The sequence below is a fragment of the Bos indicus genome, chromosome 16 (genome assembly GCF_029378745.1).
Source record: "Bos indicus isolate NIAB-ARS_2022 breed Sahiwal x Tharparkar chromosome 16, NIAB-ARS_B.indTharparkar_mat_pri_1.0, whole genome shotgun sequence".
Taxonomy (NCBI): Eukaryota; Metazoa; Chordata; class Mammalia; order Artiodactyla; family Bovidae; genus Bos; species Bos indicus.
Window position 1 is genome coordinate 39,443,164 of NC_091775.1, and position 20,154 is coordinate 39,463,317.

At 39.8% G+C, this 20,154-nt stretch overlaps 1 protein-coding gene across 2 annotated transcripts in view; it reads left to right on the forward strand.

Moving 5' to 3' along the window:
- The window catches only part of MROH9 (maestro heat like repeat family member 9), a 105,080-nt gene that overhangs the window by 50,915 nt on the left and 34,011 nt on the right, over positions 1-20,154 (forward strand). For both annotated transcript variants that reach the window (XM_070768138.1, XM_070768137.1), the window contains exons 10-13: positions 13,468-13,622; positions 17,256-17,421; positions 18,537-18,679; positions 19,932-20,069. In XM_070768138.1, the coding sequence (XP_070624239.1) occupies positions 13,468-13,622; positions 17,256-17,421; positions 18,537-18,679; positions 19,932-20,069 (602 nt within the window). The remainder of the gene's footprint in view (positions 1-13,467; positions 13,623-17,255; positions 17,422-18,536; positions 18,680-19,931; positions 20,070-20,154) is intronic.

Consider the following 20,154-nt stretch of genomic DNA (forward strand, 5'->3'; position numbering starts at 1 on the left):
CAATTCCTATTTCATAGCTTATGCATGCATATGCATTTTATTCTTGCCAAAAGAGTTATAAACACTACACAAAACTAACTTAATTGTCTTTATTCAACTTCTTGTCATTCACACATTCTTTAACACTCTCTATCACCATCTTACTCATGAATAAGGAAAGATCGGAAGGAAAACAATTTATGGATTGCCACATCTTTCTCTTTCCTCTGTTGTCATTTTCAGCCTAATTGACTGAAGCATCAATAAATGCTTATCTTATACCAGTTTTGATTTCCCCCTACACACTAATGTAGCCACTGGAGTTCTATGGCCTTAGGGCATTGTGAATGCTACCTCTGAAAGAGGCTACTGACTCACATTCTTGGGCCCATCTGGTGGCGGCTCAGTTGGTAAAGAATCCACCTGCAATGCAGGAGACCTGGGTTCAATCCCTGGGTTGGGAAGATTCCCTGGAGAAGAGAACAGCTACCCACTCCAGTATTCTGGGTTGGAGAATTCCATGAACTGTATAGTCCATGGGTTTGCAGAGTCAGACATGACTGAGAGGCTTTCACTGACTCACATATTGTACTTATCTCCTCCATGTACACGCAGGCTCCACTGTCCTTTGGGAGTTTATTTAAAAACACAAGCTAAAGGGAAAACTTATTAAAAATTCAATATAGTGACAGCAGAGGTTTAAACAAACTGATGGACCTTCAGCATATGGGACCTTATGCAGTTGCATAGGTCATATGCCCATTAAACCAGCTCTGATGGAGACATAAGGGCTGACCTCCCAATTCCCTCTCTTGACATAGCAGTGTTACGTGATTATAGATAAACTGAGTGCTTGCACACAAATTCAGAGAGCAGGAAAAAGGAAGTAATGCTTCTTACAAACTCCCATGCTAATATAGTCAGGAGCATTCCAAAAGGCAAGCAGAGCAAAGGCAAGCAGAGCATTCCAAAAGGCAAAGCAAAGCAAGCTTGAGGGCAACAGTCATTTCCTTAACAAAATAAAGTTCTCCTCTCATGCAGTGAGGAAAGGAATCTAGGTAAAGCCATATCAGGTCATAGAGAGGAAGAGAAGCCAAATAGAAAACTAGATGTGTAAAATTAACCTGTTCTACAAAAATCATTAACTAGGGAGAAAAAATGAACAAACCGGGGTTTAGCAATTTATTTCCCCAGCTCCCACAAAGAACTGAATTACTGAATACAGTGGATTCTTGAACAGGGTTAGGTTCTAAAGTCAGTTATAAGGAAAAATTGCATTAAAATTTTCCTGAAAACTCCTAAATTTCAAATATAGTTTGTGGGCTTACAGTTTCTAAATAATCTAATCCAGCACATCCTTCCTCGAGGATTGAAAAAAATCATCTTTTCTACAATTGAACATACAGTAACATAGCTGGCTCGTTTTAGGGGCATGCTGAATTTATAGTAGTAGGGGGAGGATGAGAAGAAAAAGCTCCAAACCTAGTAGTTAAGAGATCTGTGGAGAATAACAATGGTTTATGTCTTCCATCTCATGTTCATCTTGGTAGGATGAATATTTTACAGTAAACACTTGTTTAGAGTAAAGGGTTGAATGTATGCTAAGTTGCTTCAGTCAATTCCAACTCTGCAATCCAATGGATTGTAGCCTGCTGGGCTCCTCTGTCCATAGGATTCTCCAAGCAATTATACTGGAATGGGTTGCCATGCCCTCCTCCAGGGGAATCTTCCCAATCCCAGGATTGAACCTGTGTCTCCTGAGACTCCTGCATTGCAGGTGGATTCTTCACTGCTGAGTCGCCAGGGAAGCCCCAGAGTAAAGGGTTGTACACAGATAATTCATTTGTACATAAGGAAACTGCAATGGAATATAAATTTATATCAACCAACTTTTCAGCTTATAACCTCTGAGAAGCATTTTTGAAATAAGAAGTGAGGTGAGGTGGGTAGATTAAGCTTGATGTTGAATATACAACCTTTGGTTTGAGAAGAATTCCAGGTCTAGCTAAAACTCATTTAAAAGTGAAGAGGGGTTGGAGACAAGACAGTGGAGTAGAGGGACCTGAGTTTGCCTCTTCTCACAAATGCACCAAAATCACAACTAACCTCTGAACAACCATTGGCAAAAAGGACTGGACCATACCAAAAAAGATATTCTACATCAAAGACACAAAGAAGAAACCACAATGAAACAGTAGGAGGGGCACAGTAGTGATATAATCAAACCCCATAGCACTCAGGTGGGTAACCCACAAACCGGAAAATAATAATGTCACAGAAGTTCTCCCAGAAGTGAGAGCTCTGAGTCTCATGCCAGGCTCCCCAGCTTAGGGGACCAGAATTAGGAGAAGGAGTCTTCAGAGTATTTGGCTTTGAATATCAGTAAGGCTTGACTGCAGGAGGTCTGCAAGACTAAGAGAAACAGAGACATCACTCTTGGAAGGCACACACAAGTTCTTGTGTGTAAGAGGATCCAGGATAAAAGTAGTTATTTCATAGAAGCCTGGGCCAGAACTACCTGCTGGTCTTGGAGGGTTTCCTGAGAAGGCAAGGAGAAGCTCTCGCTCTCTCTGGGGTCATAAAAGCTGGTGGTGGACATATTGGGGAGTGTTCATCTACATGAGTAAAATATCTTGTTTGGGTCTTTGGCACCAAGACCTGGCCCCATGCAACAGCCTGTAGGCTTCAGTGCTGGGGCCCTTCAGGTCAAACAACAGAGTGGGAACACAGCCACACCCATCAGCAGACAGGCTGCCTAAAGACTTCCTGAGCCCACAGCCACCAACAGATACACCCCTTGACACGTTCCTGTCCGCAAGAGAACCATGACCCATTTCTACCCACGAGAGGGCAGGCACCTACTCCTCCCTCCAGGAAGCCAGCACAAGCCTCTAATCCAGCCTCCCCCACCAGGGGGCAGACATTAGACTAAGAAAATCATAATTCCACAGCCTGCAGATCTGAGTGTGCAAACACAGGTCAGAAACTACCCTGGGGCCAGTTAGTTCCTGGCCATTGGGTAATAAGAGGAAAATGTACTGCTGTGATACATAGGACATCCCCTACAGAGGGCCACTTCTCCAAGGTCAAGAAACATAACTAACCTACTACATGCATAAAAATACAAAGAGAAATTTAGAAAAAAGACCGAGAAATAGATGGCAAAGAAATGTTCCAGACAAAGGAACAAGCTAAAACTTCAGAAGGACAACTAAGTGAAATGAAGTGGAAAAAGGCAATCTATCCAAGAAAGGAGTTCAGAGTAATGAACATAAAGATGATTCAAGAACTTGGGAAAAGAATGGATTCACAGAACAAGAAGTCACAAGAAGTTTTTATCAAGAATACAATCAGTTTAGTTCAGTTCAGTCACTCAGTTGTGTCCGACTCTTTGCAACCCCATGGATTGCAGCACGCCAGGCTTCCCTGTCCATCACCAACTCCTGGAGCATGTTCAAACTCATGTCCATCAAGTTAGTGATGCTATCCAACCAACTCATCTTCTGTCATCCCCTTCTCCTCCTGCCTTCAATCTTGCCCAGCATCAGGATCTTTTCTAATGAGTCAGTTCTTCACATCAGGTGGCCAAACTATTGGAGCTCCAGTTTCAGCATCAGTCCTTCCAATGAATATTCAGGACTGATTTCCTTTAGGATTGACTGGTTTGGTCTCCTGGCAGTCCAGGGGACTCTCAATAGTCTTCTCCAACAACACAGTTCAAAAGCATCAATTCTTCAGTGCTCAATTTCTTGAGTACTTTCAATCTCTTTGAAGCCCAATTTCTTTGGGCTTCCCTGGTGGCTCAAATAGTAAATAATCCACCTGCAATGTGGGAGACCTGAGTTCAATCCCTGGGTTAGGAAGATCCCCTGGAAAAAGGAAAGGTTACCCACTCCAGTATTCTTGCCTGGATAATTCCATGGGCAAAGGAGCCTAGTGGGCCACAGTCCATGGGGTTGCAAAGAGTCAGACACAACTGAGTGACTTTCACTTCACTTCATGTGCACACGTGTGTGTGTGTGTGTGTGTGTGTGTGTATACAACTTGTGTTTCAAGAATACAATGCTGCTGCTGCTAAGTCGCTTCAGTCATGTCCGACTCCGTGCGACCCCATAGACAGCAGCCCAACCAGGCTTCCCCATCCCTGGGATTCTCAAGGCAAGAACACTGGAGTGGGTTGCCATTTCCTTCTCCAATGCATGAAAGTGAAGAGTGAAAGTGAAGTCGCTCAGTCGTGTACGACTCTTAGCAACCCCATGGACTGTAGCCCACCAGGCTCCTCCATCCATGGGATTTTCCAGGCAAGAGTACTGGAGTGGGGTGCCATTGCTTTCTCCGCAAGAATACAATAACTGAAACGAAAAATACACTCAAAGGAATTAAGGGTGGAATATGTGAGGCAGAATAATGAATCAGTGAGTTGGAAAACAAAATATTGGAAATGACTGCTGCAGAACAGAATAAAGAAAATAGAACGAAAAGGAGTGAGGACAGTTTAAGAGACAACGGGGTCAAATACACCAACATTCACATTATAGATGTCCCAGAAGTAGAACAGGGAGAGAAAGAAGCTGAAAAAATATTTGAAAAGATAACAGCTGAAAATGTCCCTAACACAGGAAAGGAAACAATCACCTAAATTCAAGAAGCACAGAGAATCCCATACAGGACTAATCCAAGCAAGAACACACAGAGATACACTGTAATCAAATTGACAAAACTTAAACACAGAGAAAACATTAAAAGCAACAAATAACATAACAAAGAAATTCCCAAATAGTTATCAGTTGATTTGTTAGCAGAAACTGTAGACCAAGAGGGAGTGGAATAATATATTTAAAGTGATAAAAGAGAAATAATCTCATTCATATTTGATAGATAAATCAAAAGCTTTACATACAAGCAAAAGCTACAAGAATTCAGCACCACCAAACTAGCTTTACAATAAATGCTAAAGAAACTTCTCAAAGTGGAAAATAAGAGACTACAAGTAGGAACAAAAAAAATTATGAAAGTAGTAGCTCACCAGTAAATGTAGGAGATTATCCACAGACAAATATGATATCAAAATCAGTAATCATGAGAGAAGAAGAGTACAAATGCAGGATATTAAAAATGCATTTGAAATTAAGAGATCAGGAACTTAAAATAATCATGCACATATATATAGACTGCTATCCCAAATGTCATGGTAACCACAAATCAAAAATTTGTAATGGTTATACACACAAAAAAGGTATCAAAACACAACACTAAAGATAGTCATCAAATCACAAAAGAAGAAAGGGAGGAAAATATCTACAAAAAACAAATTCAAAACTATCAACAAAATGGCAATAAGAATCCACATATTGATAATTACCTTAAATATAAATGGAATAAAGGCTCCAACCAAAGACATAGATTGGCTGAATGGATACAAAAGTAGGACTCATATATATGCAGCCTACAAAAGACCTACTTAAGATCTAGAGACATATACAGACAAAAGTGAGGTGATAGAAAAAGATATTCCATGCAAATAGAAATCAAAAGAGAGCTGAAGTAGCAATACTTATCAGACAAAATAGACTTTAATATAAAGCCTGTTATCTGAGACAAAAAAAGGACACTACATAATGATTGAGGGATCAATCCAAGGAATAGAAATAACAATTGTAAGTTTCTATGTCCCCCCATCATAAGAGCACCTCAATATATCAGACAAACATTATCAAACACAAAAGGAGAAAATAACAGCAACACAATCATAGTGGGAAAATTTATCATCCCACTTACAGCAATGGACAGATCATCTAGACAAAACATCAATAAGGAGATACAGGTGACACATTAGACTAGATAGACTAATTGATATTTAGATGGAGCATTCCATCTGAAAGCAGCAGAATATACATTCTTTTAAAGAGCACATGGAACAGTCTCCAGGATAGTTCTGGGCAACAAAGCAAGCCTCATTAAATTTATAAAATTGAAATCATATCAAACATCTTTTCCAACTACAACAATATGCGATTAGAAATCAACTGTAAGGGAAAAACTAAAAAGCACAAATACTACTACTACTACTACTGCTGTCACTTCAGTCGTGTCCGACTCTGTGCGACCCCATAGACAGCAGCCCACCAGGCTCCCCCATCCCTGGGATTCTCCGGGCAAGAACACTGGAATGGGTTGCCATTTCCTTCTCCAATGCATGGAAGTGAAAAGTGAAAGTGAAGTCGCTCAGTCACGTCCGACTCTTAGCGACCCCATGGACTGTGTAGCCCACCAGGCTCCTCAGTCCATGGGATTTTCCAGGCAAGAGTACTGGAGTGGGGTGCCATTGTCTTTTCTGAAAAGCACAAATACATGGAACCTAAACAATATGCTACTAAACAACCAATGGATCACTAAGGAAATCAAAGAGGAAATAAATACCTGGAAACAAATGAAAATTAAAACAATGATCTAAAATCTATGGGATGCAGCAAAAGCAGTTCTAAGAGCTAAGCTTAAAGCGATATGAGGTTATCAAAAAACAAGAAAAATCTCAGATAAACAGTCTAACTTACACCTAAAGCAACTAGAGAAAGAATAAAAAAAAAAATTCAAAGTTAGTAGGAAAAAAGAAATCATAAAGATCAGAGCAGACATAAATGAAATATAGACTAAAGAAAGAAAAGATCAATAAAAATAAAAGATGGTTCTTTGAAAGTATTTTAAAAACTGATAAACCTTTAGCCAGACTCATAAAGAAAAAAAAAAAAAAAGGGGGAGAGGACCCAAATCAATAAAACTAGAAATGAAAATGGAAAAGTTACAATGGATACAACAGAAATGCAAAGGATCATACTACTACTAGAAGCAACTATACACCCCAAAATGGACAATATAGAAGAAATGGACAAACTCTCAGAAAGGTACAATCCCCCAAGACTGAACCAGGAAGAAATAGAAAATATGAACAGACTAATAGCAAGTTCTGAAATTTAAACTGTGATTTAAAAACTTTCAACAAGCAAAAGTTCCAGAATGGGTAGCTTCACAGGCAAATTCTACCAAATATTTAGAGAAAACATCTGTACTATACTAAACATCTATACTACTAACATCTACTAAACATCTATGCTACTAAAACTGTTCCCAAAAAATTGCAGAGGAAGGAATACTTTAGAATTAATTCTATGATGCCATCATCACCCTGATACCAAAACCAGACAAAAATGATTTGGGAGAATGACATTAAAACATGTATAATATCATATATGAAATGAGTCACCAGTCCAGGTTCGATGCACGATACTGGATGCTTGGGGCTGGTGCACTGGGACGGCCCAGAGGGATGGTACAGGGAGGGAGGAGAGAGGAGGGTTCAGGACGGGAACACGTGTATACCTGTGGCAGATTCATGTTGATATATGGCAAAACCAATACAATATTGTAAAGATAAAACATAAAATAAAATAATTTAAAAAATAATTTAAAAAACACAAAAAAGAAAATTACACACCAATATCACTGATGATCATAGACGTAAAGATCCTCAATAAAATGTTAGCAAACCAAATCCAAAAATACACTATAAGGATCATATACCATGGTCAAGTGGGATTTATTCCACAGATGCAAGGATTTTACAAAATCTGCAAATCAATCATGATGTGATATAAAACATTAAAAAATTAAAGAACAAATCTATGTGATCATTACAACAGATGCAGAAAAATCTTTTGATAAAATTCAACATCCATTTATGATAAAAACTCTTCAGAGAGTGGGCACAGAGGGAACATACCTCAACACAATAAAGACCATATATGACAAACCCACATCTAACATAATACTCAATGTGAAAAGCTGAAAGTATTTCCTCTAAGATCAGTAACAAGACAGTTAAACACCACTTTCATTAAACATAGTTTCAGAAGTCTTATTCATAGTAATCAGAGAAGAAAAAGAAATAAAGGGAATCCAATTGGAAAGGAAGAAGTAAAACTGTTACTGTTTGCAGATGATGTGATACTATAGATTGAAAATTCTTAAGATGCTACCAGAAAACTACTAAAACTCATCAATGAATTCAGTAAAGTTGCAGGACGAAAAATAAATATGCAGAAATATGTTTCATTTCTATACACTAACCATAAAAGATTAGAAAGTGAAATTAAGGAAACAATCTCATTTACCATCACATCAAAAAGAATAAAATAAACCTATGCAACATGGTCCACCAGAGAAGGGAATGGCAAACCACTTTAGTATTCTTGCCTTGGGAACCCCATGAACAGCATGAAAAGGCAAAAGTCAGGACACTGAAAGATGAACTCCGCAAGTCGGTAGGTGCCCAATATGCTACTGGAGATCAGTGGAGCAGTAACTCCAGAAAGAATGAAGAGATGGAGTCAAAGCAAAGACAACACCCAGTTGTGGATGTGACTGGTGTTGGAAGCAAAGTCCGATGCTATAAAGAGCAATATTGTATAGGAACCTGGAATGTTAGGTCCATGAATCAAGGCAAATTGGAAGTAGTCAAACAGGAGATGGCAAGAGTGAACATCAATGTTTCAGGAATCAGTGAACTAAAATAAACTGGAATACGTGAATTTAACTCAGATGGCCATTATATCTATTACTGTGGGCAAGAATCCCTTAGAAGAAATAGAGTAGCAATGATAGTAAACAAAAGAGTCCAAAATGCAATACTTGAATACAATCTCAAAAACAACAATGATCTCTGTTCTTTTCCAAGGCAAACCTTTCAATATCATGGTAATCCAAGTCTATGCCCCAACCAGTAACGCTGAAGAAGCTAAAGTTGAATGGCTACAAGACTTTTCAGAACTAACATCCAAAAAAGATGTCCTTTTCATTGTAGGGGACTGGAATGCAAAAGTAGGAAGTTAAGAGATAACCTGGAATAACAGGCAAATTTGGCCTTGGAGTACAAAACAAAGCAGGTCAAAGGCTAACAGAGTTTTGTCAAGGGAATGCACTGGTCATAGCAAATGCCCTCTTCCAACAACACAAGAGAACACTCTACACATGGACATCACCAGATGGTCAACACCAAAATCAGACTGATTATATTCTTTGCAGCCAAAGATGGAGAAGCTCTATACAGTCCGCAAAAACAAGACCAGGAGTTGACTGTGGCTGAGATCATGAACTCCTCATTGCCAAATTCAGACTGAAATTGAATAAAGTAGGAAAACCACTAGACCATTCAGGTATGATCTAAATGAAATCCCTAGCGATTATACAATGGAAGAGAGAAATAGATTCAAGGAATTAGATCCAATAGAGTGCCTGAAGAACCATGGACAGAGGTTCGTGATATTGTACAGGAGGCAGTGATCAAGACTATTACCAAGAAAAAGAAATGTAAAAAGGCAAAATTGTTGTTTGAAGAAGTCTTACAAATAGCTGTGAAAAGAAGAGAAGCAAAAGGCAAAGGAGAAAAGGAAAGATATACCCATTTGAATGCAGAGTTCCAAAGAATAGCAAGGAGACATAAGAAAGCCTTCCTCAGTGATCAGTACAAAGAAATAGAGGAAAGCAACAGAATGGGAAAGACTAGAGATCTCTTCAAGAAAATTAGAAATACCAAGAAAACATTTAATGCAAAGATGGGGACAATAAAGGACAGAAATGGTATGGACGTAACAGAAGCAGAAGATATTAAGAAGAGTGGCAAGAATACACAGAACAACTGTACAAAAAAGATCTTCATGACCCTGATAATCATGATGATGTAATCACTCACCTAGAGCCCGATATCCTGGAATGAGAAGTCAAGCGGGCCTTAGGAAGCATCACTACAAACAAAGCTAGTGGAGGTGATGGAATTCCAGTTGAGCTATTTCAAATCCTGAAAGATGATGCTGTGAAAGTGCTGCACTCAATATGCCAGCAACTTTGGAAAACTCAGCAGTGGCCACAGTACTGGAAAAGGTCAGTTTTCATTCCAATCCGTAAGAAAGGCAATGCCAAAAAATGTTCAAACTGCCATACAATTGCACTCATCTCACACGCTAGCAAAGTAATGCTCAAAATTCTCTAAGTCAGGCTTCAACAATACGTGAACAGTGAACTTCCAGATGTTCAATCTGGATTTAGAAAATGCAGAGGAACCAGAGATCAAATAGCCAACATCCACTGGATCATGGAAAAAGCAAGAAAGTTCCAGAAAAACATCTATTTCTGCTTTATTGACTATGCCAAAGCCTTTGACTGTGTGGATCACAATAAACTGTGGAAAATTCTGAAAGAAATGGCAATACCAGACCACCTGACCTGCCTCTTGAGAAACCTATATGCAGGTCAGGAAGCAATAGTTAGAACTGGACATGGAACAACAGACTGGTTCCAGATAGGAAAAGGAGTACATCAAGGCTGTATATTGTCACCCTGCTTATTTAACTTCTATGCAGAATACATCATGAGAAACGCTGGGCTGGAAGAAGCACAAGCTGTAATGAAGATTGCTGGGAGAAATATCAATAACCTCAGATATGCAGATGACACCACCACCCTTCTAGCAGAAAGTGTAGAAGAATTAAAGAGCTTCTTGATGAAAGTGCAAAAGGAAAGTGAAAAAGTGGCTTAAAGCTCAACATTCAGAAAACTAAGATCATGGCATCTGGTCCCATCACTTCATGGCAAATATATGGGGAAACAGTGGAAACAGCATCAGACTTTATATTTTGGGGCTCCAAAGTCACTGCAGATGGTGATCGCAGCCATGAAATTAATAGACGCTTACTGCTTGGAAGGAAAGTTATGACCAACCTAGACAGCATATTCAAAAGCAGAGACATTACTTTGCCAACAAAGGTCCATCTAGTCAAGGCTATGGTTTTTCCAGTGGTCATGTATGGATGTGAGAGTTGGACTGTGAAGAAGGCTGAGGGCCGAAGAATTGATGCTTTTGAACTGTGGTGCTGGAGAAGACTCTTGAGAGTCCCTTGGACTCCAAGGAGATCCAACCAGTCCATTCTAAAAGAGATCAGTCCTGGGTGTTCTTTGGAAGGAATGATGCTAAAGCTGAAACTCCAGTACTTTGGCCACCTCATGTGAAGAGCTGACTCATTGGAAAAGACTCTGATGCTGGGAGGGATTGGGGGCAGAAGGAGAAGGGGACAACAGAGGATGAGATGACTGGATGGCATCACCGACTTGATGGATGTGAGTTTGAGTGGACTCTGGGATTTGGTGATTGGACAGAGAGGCCTGGCGTGCTGCGATTCGTGGGGTCACAAAGAGTCGGACACGACTGAGCAAGTGAACTGACTGACTGACAGAGCAACTATTGATGAGAAAGACTAGGAGACTAGCAGAAAAACAAATCTACAACTAAAGAACTAAAGAAGGAAGCACAATAAGATGGGTAGGAAGTCAGAGACACTATACAGTCAATATCCATACCCCCAGGTTGGAGACCAATGAAGCAGAGGATAATACAATTTCAGAGGTTCTTCCCAAGGAGTAAGACATCTAAAGCCCACATTGGGCTAGCCAGCTTGGGGTCTGTTTGCACCAGACAGATGAACTCCCAGAATATCTGATTTTGAAGGCCTCTGAGCCTTGCTTTCAGGAGAGTCAGAGGGCTGTAAGAAACAAAGACTTTACTCTTAAAGCATACACGGTAAAACTCATATGCTCAAAGACCCAGGGCAGAAGCAGTAATTCAGAAAGAACGTGGGTCAAACACACTGATCTTGGAGAGGCTCCTAGAGTGAGTAATTAGGATGAAAGTTACAGTGTGGCAACCATAGCCAAGAATAATGTAATATCTTCACACAATGACAGATGAGAAATTTACATGGTGAACATTTTGTAACATATAGAAATATGGAATCACTATGTTGTACACCAGGAACTAAGGAAGTGTTGTAGGTCAATTATATTTCAAAAACAAATTAAATTCATAGAAAAGGAGATAGGATTTGTGGCTTGCCAAAGGCTGGTGGGAGGTGTAATTTCCAGTTAGAAGATAAATAAGTACTAGGGATATACGGCAGAACATGATAAATGTAATTAACACTGCTGTGTATTATATATGCAAGTTGTTGAGAGTAAATTCTAAGAGTTCTTCACCAGAAAATATTTTTTCTTTTCCTTTTATTTTGCATGATGGATGTATGCTAAACTTATTGTGGTAATCATTTCATGATGTATGGACATCAAATCATTATGCTATATGCTTTAAACTTATACAACGCTTTATGTCAATTATGATCTCAATAAAACTTGAAGGCGGTGACTCTCATGGAGGCAGCGACTCTCATGGAGGCAGCAAGCACGAGATGTGTCTGTTGCCCTCATTAGGTTTAATTACCCAGTTGGATCATGATCATGTCTGAGTCTCTCAAAGTGTTCTAGTAATTGTCAGTGGTTTACATGAAGTGACCATGGGTGTATCAAACTGTACAAAACTGTATGAAAACTATCAAAGTTGTACATATTTCTAAAATGAAAAGGCTCTCATATTCTCCTCACTCTGCACTTTGCTGTTGGTGTGACAAGGCTTTTTAAGATGTTCCTGGCATTTTTTTTTTTTTAATTTGTAAGGTTATGGGTTAACTTTATGGTCATTGGCAAGAAATCCCAAGTTCTCAACTGTACATATGTATAGTTTGTAAAAGAACAAAGCAACTGAGATACACTCTTAATGTTCCTTGTTTGGTGTGGAGGCTGTGGGGCAATGCCTTCCAGAGGGGCCGTAGCTCAGGGTGTGCACTGTGGAACTGGACCTGTGGACACTACAGTGGGCATCCAAGCTTGTCTTGTTTTTGTATATAGTGACACAGCATCCCGCTGCCATTATTAGCTGTGGAAAAGGAGAGGGTCAGCTGGAATGAGAATTGTTTTGGATAGTTTTTCACTGAAGTGCTTCCCTTGTGGCTCAGCTGGTAAAGAATCCATCTGCATTGCAGGAGGCCTGGGTTTGATCCCTGGGTTGGGAAGATCCCCTGGAGAAGGGAAAGGCTATCCACTCCAGTATTCTGGCCTAGAGAATTCCATGGACTGTATAGTCCATGGGTTCGCAAAGAGTTGGACTCGACAGAGCGACTTTCACTTTCACTGAAGTGCAGTAGTTTTAAACTTTTTTTAAACAAACCATAGAACTCTGCATTGTCAACAAAGCCAAGAGCCACTGCACCAATGAAAGTTCAAGAACCTTCTGTACTAAACATGATCTGCAATGTCCTATTAATTTTGTTTGTATGTTTGGAGTACTTAAATGTTTTTGAAATCAAATAAATAGTATTACATTTTTTAAAAACGTCAAGGAAAAAAATTAATGCAAGTTAATTTCTCATGCAAATAATCATTTCACTATGTAAAAAAGCACATAAATATATTTTCCATTGGTGCTTATTTGTGTGTTAGTTGCTGCCTCGGTTATTCTGAGAAAGACTAAATTCTTAATGTCTAAGAAATGTTTGGTTTATAAGTGCCTAGGGAACAAGAGACTCTAATTGGCCTGTGAAATTGCTTTTACAGGTGTCTAAAATTGTGGATACTATTTATAAGCAATTGTGTGGAGATGATTCTCCCATTCTGAGGGAAGCTATGTTGCGGGTCATCACCTTGTTGACACGTACTTCACCGAAGAAGGTCATCTTTCAACTTATGGACTATCCAGTACCAGCAGATGAGTAAGGCCCCTCATGCAGGGTTTGTTCAGTCTTGAGAGTCAGATAGAGCGGGGCAGGTCAGATCTCGTTTCTTTTTTTCCTGAAAGATAATGTCTATTTTTACACCACATGAGATGATTGTAAGGCTTAACTAAGATCATATACAGTATGTGTAGCTTCATAAAATACATGACACACAGTAGACAATCAAGAAATGATAATTGTTATTATTTATTCGAGGCTTTAATTGTGTTCTGTTGTGCATCCCACATTGAAAAACCTCTCCTCAAAGTAATAATGGTTTTTCCCCCATATGTGATAGAATTCATAGTGGTTTTTTTTTTTTTCATTTATGAAGTACAGACCTAAGATATTTCCACCCACCAATAAGATAATAAAACAAAAAAATTCCCAGGTATACTTGGGAGTTCCCTGTCCCTTAACTGTTTATTTGAAATTCATGATCCAGGATCATAAGAAATATTTAAGAAGAAAGGATGCTAATGTGAGCCTACATGACTTTATGAATCTAACAGCCAAATTTGAAGAGCTTATTAAATCACATTACTCCATTTCTATAGTTCATACATTGGAAGGGAAGGTATTACTTCTCTATTACTAAAAGAGAGTAATAGGCAGGAAGTTACATTATGGAAAGAATGCAGGCCTTGGAAACAAATTGACCCTTATATCCTGTGTGACATCATGTAAGTTTCATAAACATCATGATCCTCAATTTCCTAATCTATGACATGAGGAAACTTTTTATCTATGAAGCTGTTACACGGATTAAATTAATGTCTATAAGAGGTCAATGATTTCAAAAAACACTAAACCAATTTTGTTGATTTTTTTCAACAAGCCAACCAAGTTTATTGGTTTTTTGTTGGTTGTTCTTGTTGTTGTTGACTTTTTTCAACTGAGAGATTGCATTTTTAAAGGAAGCTTAAATTCACAAAGTATTTTACTAAGTATTTGTGAAAGTATTTGTGAAAGATGATGCTGTGAAATTGCTGCACTCAATATGCCAGCAACTTTGGAAAACTCAGCAGTGGCCACAGGACTGGAAAAGGTCAGTTTTCATTCCAATCCATAAGAAAGGCAATGCCAAAAAATGCTCAAACTACCACACAATTGCACTCATCTCATACGCTAGTAAAGTAATGCTCAACATTTTCCAAGCCAGGCTTCAGCAATATGTGAACCGTGAACTTCCTGATGTTCAAGCTGGTTTTAGAAAAGGAAGAGGAACCAGAGATCAAATTGCCAACATCTGCTGGATCATGGAAAAAGCAAGAGAGTTCCAGAAAAGCATCTATTTCTGCTTTATTGACTATGCCAAAGCCTTTGACTGTGTGGATCACAATAAACTGTGGAAAATTCTGAAAGAGATGGGAATACCAGACCACCTGATCTGCCTCTTAAGAAATTTGTATGCAGGTCAGGAAGCAACAGTTAGAACTGGACATGGAACAACACACTGGTTCCAAATAGGAAAAGGAGTTTGTTAAGGCTGTATATTGCCACCCTGTTTATTTAACTTATATGCAGAGTACATCATGAGAAACGCTGGGCTGGAAGAAACACAAGCTGGAATCAAGATTGCCGGGAGAAATATCAATAACCTCAGATATGCAGATGACACCACCCTTATGGCAGAAAGTGAAGAGGAACTCAAAAGCCTCTTGATGAGAGTGAAAGTGGAGAGTGAAAAAGTGGCTTAAAGCTCAACATTCAGAAAACTAAGATCATGGCATCCGGTCCCATCACTTCATGGGAAATAGATGGGGAAACGGTGGGAACAGTGTCAGACTTTATTTTTCTGGGCTCCAAAATCACTACAGACTGTGACTGCAGCCATGAAATTAATAGACGCTTACTCCTTGGAAGGAAAGTTATGACCAACCTAGATAGCATATTCAAAAGCAGAGACATTACTGCCAACAAAGGTTCATCTAGTCAAGGCTATGGTTTTTCCTGTGGTCATGTATGGATGTGAGAGTTGGACTTTGAAGAAGGCTGAGCACCAAAGAATTGATTATTTTGAACTGTAATGTTGGAGAAGACACTTGAGAGTCCCTTGGACTGCAAGAAGATCCAACCAGTCCATTCTGAAGGAGATCAGCCCTGGGATGTCTTTGGAAGGAATGATGCTAAAGCTGAAACTCCAGTACTTTGGCCACCTCATGCAAAGGGTTGACTCATTGGAAAAGACTCTGATGCTGGGAGAGATTGGGGGCAAGAGGAGAAGGGGAGAACAGAGGATGAGATGGCTGGATGGCATCACTGACCCAATGGATGTGAGTCTGAGTGAACTCCGGGAGTTGTTGTTGGACAGGGAGGCCTGGCGTGCTGCGATTCATGGGGTCGCAAAGAGTCGGACATGACTGAGCGACTGACCTGATCTGATCTGATCTGATTTTACTACTTAGGAAATTCTTGAAAAGTAAAAATATTCATAAGACTCAGTGTTTTCTTGTTTAGGTAGGAACTGAGTATCCACTGTGTATAAAGTATTCCCAGCCTTCAAGCATTTTGTTGAGGAGAGTGAATATACCCACATGAGTATAAGACAAAAGCTGCCAATGAGTCCATCATAAACAGTATGACTGAGAAGGTACAGAAAGGAAACATAATTAGAATTAGATGAACTTTATTAAACTGGTCACCAGCAGGTCTTGTGCAATAGTAGGTGAGGATGGACGTAAAAAAGAGTGGAATTTGTAGGTAAGCTTAAACGGAGAAACAGAAAGAAGATCTGGTTAGCCAGAGGATACGATCAAGAGGTAAAGGAAGAGGCCTTGAAAGATTTGATGTCCATGTGGTTCTAAGCATGGTTCTATGAATAAGCCTTGCAGACAAAAGCATTTGGTACTAGCGTTCTAGAGAGCTGAGTGTGTCCATGTTCTGAAGTGCCAGGGCCCCATAGTAAGAACCCAAATGCAGAGAGAATGAGCAACAGAGTTCAGAACTCAGCACGGCTTGACAAGCTATCAAGAATATACCAAGACAGAGGACTGTTTTTAAAATGAGCAACAATAAGAATAATCTTGAAGAGTAGCAGGTATGTAGGGAAAGGAACTTGGGAATTGGAAGCTGAGAAGCTGGGGTTCTAGTCACATCTGGTGAACTGATTAGATATGTGACATTTGGGGAAATGGCTTAGTTTTTAAATTTAACTTTCTAATTTTTAAGTTATGTAGATTTTTATTTAATTACCTTTTTATCTAGCTTTTCACATTGATTTATTTACATATATGTTAATTTGTATATCGATACCAGTTTTAAAATATTCAATTATCCCTGGACAAACAAGGTCACAAGGTGGAAGGAAGAGTATGGGGTACAGAAGCTGATCAGTTCCTGATGTTGAGATGGACAGATATTTAAATAATAGTAGGAAATGAACTTGCAGACTGAGAGACTGTATTTTCCATAAGACCTTATTAAAATTCTTCCTCTGTTTTCAAGGACAAAAATCTTAATGGGATCATTTGGGAATGGGAATATCAGTTTGTTTTGGACTTGTCTGAAGTTTCTTTGCTCTATAAACATGTAAAACCAAGATTGTTTTCCTGATTTGAGTCACACTGTTGAGCAGGAAATGAAAAGTGCATGATTCTCATGATCAGGGTTGGGGGGTTGTGTTTGCAGCATTTTGATACTGATGTGGTACGCAGCCGGTTCTGAGTCAAGTGTGGTCCCTCGTGTACTGAAGACAATCTTGTTGATACTGAAAGGAAAGCCTAGAGAAATGGAGAAAATAATAACAGAAAGAAAACATTTCTCTCTCGACGCTACGAATATGATGCCTGTGGCGGTAAATAACACAATGATTAATTTCTGTTTGTTGTCATTGTTTTCTTAATCATGAAAATTCCTATCTGCCCACAGACTCAATCATACTTCCTTGACACAGTTTGGCTCTCATTCATTCATTCATTCACTCAATGCACACCCATGATCACAAAGCTTACAGTCTCGTAAGAGACACAGACAATGAACCAAAAAAATGTGTCATATGTCAGATGATACAAAGCTTAGAAGAGATATAAAGCAGGGTAGGAAAAAGAAGTGGCTGGGAGGGTTTCGGTAAATTGCTCAGGGTAGGTCTCTCTACTATAGTAATCTAATCAAAGACCTGAATGAGGTGAGGGAGTGATCCTTGCAGGTACCTGGGCATGAGAGTCCTAGTCAGAGAGAAGGGCAAAAGCCATGTAGTGATGGGAGTTTACCTGGTATGTTAGTGAAGCAAGGTCAAAACATCTGGAAAGAACTAACAAGGGTGAAAGTGTAGGAGATGGTATCGGAGAGGTAGGCACCAGTCAGGTCACATAGACTTGATAAGCACGTGAAGGCCTAATCTCATTCATGCCATCATTATATATCTCCCAAGCACCCACATTGGCACTCCTGAGAGTAAATTCAAGTCTTATAGAGATATAATAGGAAAAAATGGATAATGTTCCGTAAACATGAGGTGGTGAGATATGTTTCTCTGATATTGTAGGTATTGTAGTGGTCAGGGCACCAAACAATTTGTTAGTGACCTGGTACGCCCTGTCCCCCCTTAAATATTTCACTGTCCTGGATTGTTGAAGCAGTGGGAGGACCTGCGTTATTAACCACGTTGGCATGGAGTTGGGGGAGCTGTGTCCTCCTTGGGAACCAGCTTGATTCCTGCCAGTTTGGCAGTCAGGCACTGTTGACAGTGCTTTGGGAGCCCATGGCCAGAAAATGCTTGGCACGGTTCCTGCCTCAGAATGGACTTAGTGACCATTATTGAATGAATGAGTATACATGCTCGCTTCAGGTTTCCTTCAAGGAAGTTGGGGGAAGGGTTGCAGAGTCCCTCCCTTTCCACGTCCCTCATCACTGCTGACTGGGTTTAAAGGGAGATGGTTACATTCTTGACACCAAACCTTTCCATTACAGGCATCCCAGGCCCTGTGCACATTACTGCCTCTTGGTCCTTACAAGAAAGCGGTGGCCCAGTTTTTCCCCCAGCTTTTGATGGCCCTCATGCTTCAACTCTTTTACAGCAGCAACCTGCGACTGATGACAGAAGACAGGCCTTTGTGAGATACTAGGGCTTGTTTCAGACTGAATAAGAAATGTGCTACTCCTTTGGGTTCCTTTGGAACTACATAATCCCATGTGCAGTATATTCATTTATTATAGTTTTCTCCCCTTAGAAGGGTAGGATGCCTTTGCAAAAGTAATTACCCTAAGTACCTCAAAGTAAGCTAGGACCTTCCCTGAATGTGTATGTAGTGTATAAAAAAAAATCACTCCCACAGAACACAGTTTATTCCTGCCACAAAGGGAGGCCACCACACAGAGAGAAAGAGTAGGGAGGAGCAGCAGGTCCAAAGCTGGATATGTACTAGCTCTGCCATTTACCCTGATAATAATCTCTCAGGGTAAATTAGGTGTCAGGTGAAATAATATGCCCAAATGTGTTTTGTGAAATGTAAAGTTGCTTTGTGGTTGGTGATGTGATGAGTGGGCTTATGATAGCATGCTGCCATTCTGTCCATGTATGCATGCATGCTAAGTCACTTCAGTCATGTCTGACTCTTTGCAACCCCATGGACTATATAGTCCACCAGGAAATTCTCTCCATGGGATTCTCCAGGCGAGAATACTGGAGTGGGTTGCCATGCTCTCCTCCAGGGGATCTTCCCAACCCAGGGATTGAACCCGCATCTCTTACGTGTCCTGCATTGGCAGCTGGGTTCTTTACCACTAGTGCCACTTGGGAAGCCTGTCATTCTGTCCACATAAGGTAAATTCAGCTTTTCTCTTTTGCCCAAGAGATTACAGTTAGCTTTACTACTGTGCAGGGTAATCTGGACCCAACTGTCTGCTATTTGCCCTCATCTAAGCCAGGCAGGACTCTCAAACACAATCTGTCCCATTAAGATATTAAGTATGCTAATATAATCCACTCTCTTTCAAGCAGACATACACCAAATCATCTCAAGTAGGTAAGAATGTATTCTATTTATTTAAAGCATCCAAAGAAGACAATCAACAGGCACCTTTAGCATGTTTTCATATAATTTAGCATCTTTTGCTAATAAGCTTTTAATAAACTAATATGCTGCTCTATTATTAATCCTAGATTTTATATGCTACAATTTCAGTTTAACTCCACATCCCACACCCTGTTAATCAGGAGAGATGAAGACCATTTAGTGCTGTTTTCCTCTGAAGCATCCCCTTTCCCAAAATCAGCATCCTGCCCATCGTAGAAAAGCCAGGTCATTTGTATTTAGTTATGTAATGGCTACTGGCAGGTGATGACTCTCTTTTTTGGGCCCTTAGCTATGCCCGGGATGCCCTGAGAGTTCTGCTGAATTGTTCTGGACTTCAAGAGGTGGATACTGCTCTAAAGAGAAAGAACTGCTGGAACCAGTTTTCCCAAGTGCTGTTTCACCATCACGGAGTCTACCTTGTGGCCAAGTAAGAGCAGGGGCTTTGAGAAATGTTCTGTCTCTTTCCTACCCGTTTCATCTTTCTTCAACTGTGGGAACACAGTCAGTATCCA